Below are 8,991 nucleotides of genomic sequence, written 5' to 3'. Positions count from 1 at the left end.
GAACAGAAATTTTGACTGAATCAGAAATTGAAAAAGCAAAGTTTTGCAATATGAAATGCAAAAAGGTGTGACATATATGTTGTAATGATTTGCGACTACAGAACACATGCAAATGTACACTGTCTATTCTAGGGTGCTTAAGCAGCATGTTAAATAAATATTGCTATTGCCCATAAAATTGATGTCTGCCTAACTACAATGCATGTCAACAGCGCAAGTACTATTAAGATCACAAATGAGAACATTTGTGGGTTCATTTATGCTCTAGAAGTGATCACACTGCTAGTTACTCAAGCAAATGCATGAAAGTCATGAAGCTATTAGAACTGATGCATTATTTTTCTCCACGAACGTGATGCACCGCTTCACTACTGCAAAAATAAATGCCCTACGGTAAACCAATCTGAACAGCAAGAACATTTGGAACCAACAAGTACGAAATATGGGTATCATGCTTGCAAATGTTTAATACATTAAATTCTGTACTTTCACTTCATTTTACCAAAGGATTATTCGGTTTTGTGGACGAAAGACGTTGCCGGCCGACTCGAAAAAAAGTTTAATCTGTATATTGATAAGGCTACTCAGTCACCTACAACCACGGCTACAATAACATGAAAAATGAGACGCGCGTTCCGATATCGCTCTTTCTTTCCTGGTTGTGTGTGTAAACCAAACGACAGCCTCGCAAGTAAAGGTTTATTTAGGAAACAGCAACTGAGATCCTCACTGCCCATATGTAATGCAGGATCTAGTTCGTTAACTTGTGCCCGCCTAGAAGGTAATGAGACAGATATTATATAACGATTGAAGCAGCGGTGTTAAACGACTCACCGTTATTGCCGTTGTCAGCCGCAGCAAAATCCAGCTCCCGTTTCGATGCAGACCTGTTCCGAATGGCTCACGACCGAAACCCAACTGCCGGGCTTACATGTCCGCTTGCAAACACGTAACTTCACCCCAAGTTACATAGAAGCGCAAGAAACTAGTTTTAGAAACAAAGAAGCAACCAGTCTTGAGTGTACGAACGAATGAATCCGTGCCGCCGTGCACTCGGAAATACCGGTAAAAATTTTATATCCAGGCCAGAGGTCACGTGAAAGATCGATGATGCTGAACGCTATTTGCGTTCATAATGGCGAAGAAACAATAAACTTACTAACAAAGAGTACAATATCTAATTAGCAATGATAATTTTGCCCTGTTTTTATGTAAAAGAAAATGCTTCGGTAATTGTAAGAGAAAGTTTGTAAGATAAAATTGCGCTTATTACGACGCCTCTACCGGGAAATGTTGGAACTAACGAACGAATCCCGAGGTGATGCTACTAGGTCGGCTTTGTTAGCAGCGGCGCGCGGTCGATTTTTTCGCCCTCTGTGGCCATTAGTTGAACTTGAGAGTGTACGGGGCCTGACTCGACCGCACTCCGCAATGCGGCGACTTCCGTAGCCCCCAGATTTTCTGTCACGCTCTCACGCGACCCCTCTCACTCGCGCCTGCGCACAAACGACTGGCGATCCCTCAAATGAATGTCTCGTCTTTCTTCTCGTTTTGTAATCACGTGGTACAACCGGTGGCTTCGGTGGTTTTTAGTGCTGTACAGGCGCTGCGGGCTAGTGTACACGGTACTGCTAGCATATGTATTTTTTTTTTGGTCGGTGTGCTGTAGATTCGGGCTGCGCTGCTTCAATGCTCTGTATCCAGTGAAATGTTCCGGCGTGTTGTCACAGGCGTGAGCATTTTCGGTGGCGGTGTGGCAGCTTTTGTGGTTTGCAGCGAGCAAGCGAAGAAGCATACTGTGCAAGCCTCTTGGACTACGAACTTCGAGCCGACCGTTCAGTGGGACAGCAACTGGGACAGGTAAGTGTGGACTTGTTGAGGCACGCGGTTCATTTTAATCATGATTTCAATACTTCACGCTTCGTCACGCCACGTATCTGTCTAGTTTGCATAGGCACCTGCGCGAAGATCGCAACGGGACAAACACTATTACGAGTGAAATGGATCTCAACCTGCAAAGGGTTCGTTTACTATCCTGGTGCATATTGCTGTTTCCGCAGCAAACCTCCCGTGCTAGTGTGATTGCATGCATTTGTGCGGTTAGTTGAAAAATTCAGTGCTTATCTGTAGTATATTTGATTCAAGATTCGTTTGTCGTTGTTCCCGCTCATATCAACGATCAAGATTTGTCGAAACAAACAACCCGCCATGGCTGTTGGACAATCGACAATTACTCATGTTGAGACAAGCTGTCATCTCCGCTGCACTGTCACACCTTTTTGAAAATTTTATTTCCGTCGAGCATTGTTCGAACGTGTAGCTGCGTTTTTTTGTCTCAGTGTATGGGGCTGTCGCGTACGTGCACTGTTTTACTATAAATTTGCTAATGAGAAAGAAGCAACTTCATATCATTAAGTTCTGTGTAACGTTTAGTAATTGATGAAATAGTTTTACAACACCAAGTCCTGCTGCATAATAGTGCTGTAGTACGTCAGTGATGAGTTGTGCTCACGCCAAATGCTGACAAATGTTTTTCACCGTGTTAATCATAATAAAATTAAGAAATTGAGTTAGAGTAAAGTAATATTCATTAGGCATGTGCTGTATCATAGAGAATAGGATGTTTTGTTTTTAAAAGAATAATAAACTGAAACTGAAAATCATTTTGAAGTGCCTTAGTACGACCTTATTATTATTATTTTTTTTTACTGCAGGAGGGAGCCCGAGTGTTGCACAAAACCTCCCAAGAATACATCAGAAAAAGAACAGAATCGTTATAATGAAGAACTATATAATGCAAAGCCCACAGCAACACGGTACCTTTACATAATTCGACATGGCCAATACAATATGAAAGGGGAGTCAGATAAAGACTTCACTCTGACGGAATTGGGTAAGCATGTTTGTCACGGTATTTCTGCATGCTGTCATAGGCATGAAAGGAGGAGAGAGGCATTGTGTATAACATTTCATGAATTTGCATTTATTGTTGACATATTAATTATGAAAATTAATGACACATCATTAGCATAAATAGGTGATATTGCTTAGCTGACATATAAGGATGGGTAAGCTAAAAACTGCACAGAAATGTCACATTGCACAGCCACTGTCAAGTTTTTGGGTCATGTTGATTACAAACATTTTAATTGTTCTTTATACTGTGCTTGACTAGCCTATAAGTAATATTTTCAGAACATAAGTAAACAGTAAAATTTGCATTTAGTTCACAAATGCACCAAAGGACACATTTTGGTGAATACATGTTACTTTGTCTAGGACCTACCAAAATGTAAAATAAGAACTTGCATGTTCATATAGATAACTATGCATCATGAGCTGTGCTCTTCAAGCAGAAAGCTGAAATATGCAGTTCTGTGACCACTGTTTTCTGCGACAAGAACAGGATTTGCTTAGCTGTAGTTCTAATCAGGAGGCACTTGACAGCGAGTTGTGAGAAATTTCAAAGGCTAGCAGTGTTATATCTTCTCAAAGTATTCGAGGGCAGACTTCAAACCTTTGACATTGATCATAGGCACACATTATTAACAAAAAAGGATCTATAAAGCTCTTCCCAATATTACACGGGTAACGAAAGATTAATAAAGATCAATTCCTACAAGCCTCTTGAGAGGGGTACTTATAGCGTCAGCTACAATTACCTAAGTTATTCACCACATCAGTCAAAACAAAACATTTATGCACTCTCCTTCCCAATGTAATTACGTTACCCACCGCACTATCTTAGTGGCTATGGCATTGCACTACTGAGGTCGAGGTCGCGGGTCTAATCCTGGCCAATGCGGCTACATTTCAATGGGGGTGAAATGCAAGATTGCTTGTATACTTAGACATAAAGTGTACGTTAAAGGACCCCAGGGGGTCAAAATTAATCCACTGCAATGTCCCTTGTAATCAGGTCCTGGTTTTGGCTCATAAAGCCACAGAATTTATTTACTGCTGGTTAGTTTAGTCTGTCCATATCCTGCACCACTGCTAATCACTTTCTTCAGTGCAACCTTTCTTTGTGGACACAGGCGCAGCAGATGGTGAGCATTTGCTGCAGACACGAGGGCAAAGCACTTTGGGCAGTTTGCAGGGTCTTCAGGTGCTGGGACCCAGGCATATACAGTGAAAGCTCGTTAATTCGAACTTCAATAATTCGAATTTATGGATAATTCGAACTGTACGATTTGGTCCGACCAAGCTCCACAGAAGTCTATGTATAAAAAAGTCCGTTAATTCGAACGCGAGAAGGTTCCCTCACGGATAATTCGAACTACGCTCACCTGGCACACGGCCAGAGAAAAGCGCCTACTGCCTACACACAAGGCTGTATTGCCTCCGAAACGGAGAGAACGGCGAGAGAAGGCAAAATCGGAAAAAAATCTAACCGACGCGGGGTCAGTCAGAAGGCAGTGGCGGCTGCCGCCTCTCCGTTCTACGTAACCTCCAAGACTTCTTGCCCATTGCGAATCTCGGAGGCTTTGCAAATCTTGTACAGCTGCTAATGTTGTGCGGAGATGGCACGGCAAGCGCCAAAACACAGCGAATCAAGGACGTTGCAGCTGCGCTTGCAATCAAGAACCAACGAGTCAGGGCCTTCGCCACCTTCACATGTTCAGCGTCTTTGTCTCGGCAGTCTTCATCGGTTGTGCACATCTGTTTTCAGCTTAGGAGGTATCGGCCGTCGCGAATCATTGTGATAGTGTTAAGCCTCGGCTGATGTTCGTTTCGGTGGACATCGGTGGTGTGGCACAGTCGGACCCAGAGCTTCGACTTGAAGATGGCGTGTGCCCGCGGCACACGCCATCACTTTCTGACACGCCAAATGTCTGACATGCCCTACTGCTTCCAAATCGCAGTGTACTGTTGCTCTCCTTCACTTTCGTTAGTTCGAACTTTCGTTAATTCGAACTGAAGCAGCTTCCCCTTGCGGTTCGAATTAACGAGCTTTTGCTGTACTATAAAAGATGTAAGCCCAATCTGCTGTTATAATAATAGTAATCAATCAAGCAATGAGTCGATAAATAAACCGATAATGTATTTAATGTGCCTGGGGACGACACTGAGATCTTAGTGCTAGTGCACAGAAAAAGAAAGGTAAAAGTGTAAAACAACTACGACAAAAAGTTTTGGGATAGAAAAATTTAATGAAAAACCAAAAACAAAGAAGCTCATAGCTGCCAACTCACCTGATTTGTCTGGGAGACTTCCGAATCATGACCAATTCTCCGATTGTATGGACACGGGCATAAATTTCCTGAAAAGCTGCCCCAGCCCTGCCTGGGAAAAAAAAGAAACTTTCTGCTGCACAGCCTTATCATAATTCCCATTAGACACTACATAGTCAGATGCTGTCTAGTTTAATGCCAAGCCACTGATGGTTGTAGGCAGTGCAGGCCTAACTCAATTCGCTTCATGTCGAGCTATGCGATGAAGATTACATGTGAGGATTACGTGTCTGATATGCATTTCATAATGGCTGGTTTCCTTAGGTCAGCTTCTCTGCAGTCAAAAATTGTGGTGAATTATATAGAGTGGAAAGGTACCGCTGGCACGAGCATAGTACGTGTTGCTTAATTGTACACATGCTCACGCGCCGTCTCCGGTCACAGTACGAGCACTGAGGCATCTTATAACTGCACTGGAAGTCATGGAAGTCACTCAGCGCAGTTTCCGCCATTGCTGGGTCCCATAAAAAAAAAAAATCGTTTCATGTCTACCTACCCCCCCCCCCCTCCCCTGTCCAGGCAAATATCCCGAATTTTGCGATCCTCAGGTTGGCAGGTATGAAGAACTGGATAAGCAGCTACATGATGAACAACAATACAGGAGTAACACAATTTTGAGATTCAGAACATGTATAGAAGGATAGGGAAACTACGGGAAGTGAAGAGAGGGGTGCAGCGAGAAAGGGGTGAGGGGTGCGAGAGCCCATGTACACTGGTAGTGTTCTGCGGAACCTGCAGTGGAACAGAAGCTAGTCGATCCGAACATGTGGTAATTTCACAAATGATTTTGTACAAAATGAGGACGTCGGTACGAATGCATCTGCAGCTAAGTGATCGAAGTGTAGGATGATTATTCAGACTTGAAAGGTTGTTGGTGCATGAGGTCAGAAAACAATGTTTATGTATACTCGTGAACATCTTGTGCCTGCGCTCACTTAAGATGCTGTTTGAACTGCTTGGGCCATTCCACACCACTGAGGCATGCAAAAAATTGGAGGAACAGAAGTGAGGTTCAGAAATAACTTGTAAGTCTGCAAATAGAATTGTGCTCACGCAGGCCTCGTGATGCTACACGCTTAGACAAGGGGCAGATAAGCTTAACGTACAGTCAAAAGGCATACAGAGATCACTTATTTCAACAATCCTTGTCAACACTACATGATCGATAGAACAAGGAAGTAATGATAATAATAAAAATAATAAAGTCGCTTCTGTGAAATGTTTTAACATAGGTATTCATCCGCATGTCATCCTGGACGTTGTAAATTTGCGCGGTGTTCCTTCTGAGATGTGATGGTGGTAGTGCTCCTCATTTTATGCACTCGTGATATGGCATCTAGAGTGTTGTTATTTTACCCACTGTGTTTGCTTAGGTGCTATAGTGTAAGGCTGCTAAGCACAAAGTCATGGGATCGAATCCCGGCCACGGCGGCCACATTTTGATGGGGACGAAATGCGAAAACACCCGTGTACTTAGATTTAGGGGCACGTCAAAGAACCCCAGGGGGTAGAAATTTCCCGAGTCCCCCACTATGACAGGCCTCATAATCAGAAAGTGGTTTTGGCACGTAAAACCCCATAATTTATTAAGTGTTGTTATTTTTGTTTCCTGTCACGTATGTGGCTCCTACCTTCCATGGGGGAGTGGCAAAGAAATGGATATGCGGAGCGCAGCTGTGCCATTTTGTATTGAAGGATTGTTAGCGTGAGGTAGAAGACGATCACGACAGTGACTCGTACGCTGGCAAAAGTGTTGCCTGAGGTTTTTTATATAGGGAGGACACTATGCTGGGTTGTGTAAGGCACTGAGAAAGGCATTTGCATCAGCAGGCATTTGGTGTGTTGCGTCACCATGTACCCGAGCACACGAGGTTTGGACCCTCCATTTGTAGCCGTGCGTGGCTTAGTCATGTCTGGAAAAAGGGGGATCCTAGGGGTTGAACTGATGCCGGTTGTTCGAACCTTTAAGGAAACCCGGCGGAGGCAACACACCTTTTTCGCCTCTGCTTCACATAGACTGCACCTCCAGACTGACCCACCTGGAGAAAATCGGCAGTTGCCTTTTCCTGTCCTCCTCTCCAATCTTCGTCTTTCTCTCTTGCCTTTTCACCTTTACTGTTTTCTTTTCGCTTCTTATCACTTCTTGTCACTTCCAAATTTCCTGGTGGCAAGGGTTAACTGTGTGTAATATATCGTCTTGGGTATATATATTACGTTACAGCGTTTATGCATGGCTGGTGTTTGCAGGCATCAAAGGGAAACTGAAGAGTCTGTTGAATTCAATAAGACACTCATATATGGATGCGGGAACCTTGTAAACCATGCAGGTGAAATTTTGGGGGGGATTTTTCACTTATGAGCGACGTAATCGTCGGTTAAAACTGCGCTGTCGCTCTGCCCCCCCCCCCCCCCCCGTCGAGCGCCATACGCTGCTGTTGACGCTGACGATGCGAGCGGAGACCGGAAACCATGGTGCAGTGACGTCAGCACTGGTGTTCCGCTCCTTTGCAGTCTCCGCGACCGTGCTTGACCATGCTTGTTTCTGCGTACGTGCCACCATAATCTGCTTTGTTCGGCCTTGCATTCCTTTGTTCGTGTGTATGTATAGTGGTAGTTGACGTGCGCAGCATCAATTGAAGTGGTGGGCCGATCATGGCGGCGTTCTGTGCAGCCTACGGTTGCACGAACACCAGCGGCAGTGACGATGTTCTGATGTTCCATTACTTCCCGCAAGACAAGAAGCTTTTAGCTAAGTGGGAGGCTGCTGTGAATTGAATTTCAAGTGCTCAAGAACAACAGTGCTGTGCTCTAACCACTTCCATGACGACGATTACTGCCAGAGTTTATCAATAATGCGTGAATGAGTGAGAGTAGGACTTGCTGCTAGCAGGCTTTCTAAACGCAGTGCAAGAAGGTCGGGGCAACGAACACATAAAGGCGGGACGGGTGCGGGCGGACGGATGGTAACTGGTCTTGGAAGACCTCATGAATACACGAACTCGTCCAAACCTGGATTTTGATTTACTGCTACTTGCTTCGTGTTAGCACGCTGAACGGAAGGTGCATGTTTATCTCCCAGCCTTGATGCAGGTTTCGTCGCATACCGCCGTTAATTTTTTATTCGCACATGTGTTGTGAAACAGCCTACATGCAGCTACCATAACCCAGAGCAAGTGTAAAATTCGTATGTGTTTGAAAGCCAGTGCACGCCAGGACGCTGCGCTCCCCCTTCTCTTGTGCACACCCTGCAGGGGCGTCTGCGTCAACAGGCGTTTGGTGCATTGCGACACCACGTACCCAAGCACACGAGGGTTGGACCCTCCCGCGTGTAGCCGTGCGCAGCTTAGCCATGTCCGGAGAAAGGGGGATCCTGGCGGTTGAGCCGATGCCGGGTGTTCAGACCTTTAAGGCCCCCCAGCAGAGGCAACACACCTCTTTGGCCTTTGCTTCACGTAGACGGCACCCCCAGACTGACCCACCCGGGGGAAATCGGCAGTTGCCTCTTCCTGTCTCTTTCTCCTCAAACCTTCGTCTTTATCTCTCACTTTTTGACCTTTCGTGTCTTCTTCTCTCTTCCATTTACTTCCTTTCTCCACGGCGGCAAGGGTTAACCTTGTGTGGCTATCCTACCTTGGGTACACCATATTTGGTTATAGTGACGGCGTATGGCTGGCGTCGTGCAGGCTTGAACACAAGCTCTGCTGCGTCCCCTCGTTGGGCTCCATGGTGGGCAGTCGGTGCTGTTGCCGAACATGCA

General features: G+C 45.1%; 1 protein-coding gene across 2 annotated transcripts in view; it reads left to right on the top strand.

The window, feature by feature from the left end:
* Positions 1-1,569: 1,569 nt before the first annotated feature.
* Positions 1,570-8,991, top strand: part of LOC135910664 (serine/threonine-protein phosphatase PGAM5, mitochondrial-like) — a 28,676-nt gene continuing 21,254 nt past the window's right edge. For both annotated transcript variants that reach the window (XM_065442698.2, XM_065442697.2), the window contains exons 1-2: positions 1,570-1,860; positions 2,715-2,893. In XM_065442698.2, the coding sequence (XP_065298770.1) occupies positions 1,709-1,860; positions 2,715-2,893 (331 nt within the window). In that variant the 5' untranslated portion in view covers positions 1,570-1,708. The remainder of the gene's footprint in view (positions 1,861-2,714; positions 2,894-8,991) is intronic.

This window comes from Dermacentor albipictus, chromosome 2 (genome assembly GCF_038994185.2).
Source record: "Dermacentor albipictus isolate Rhodes 1998 colony chromosome 2, USDA_Dalb.pri_finalv2, whole genome shotgun sequence".
NCBI classification, from domain to species: Eukaryota; Metazoa; Arthropoda; class Arachnida; order Ixodida; family Ixodidae; genus Dermacentor; species Dermacentor albipictus.
This window is presented reverse-complemented; position numbering and strand designations above follow the sequence as displayed.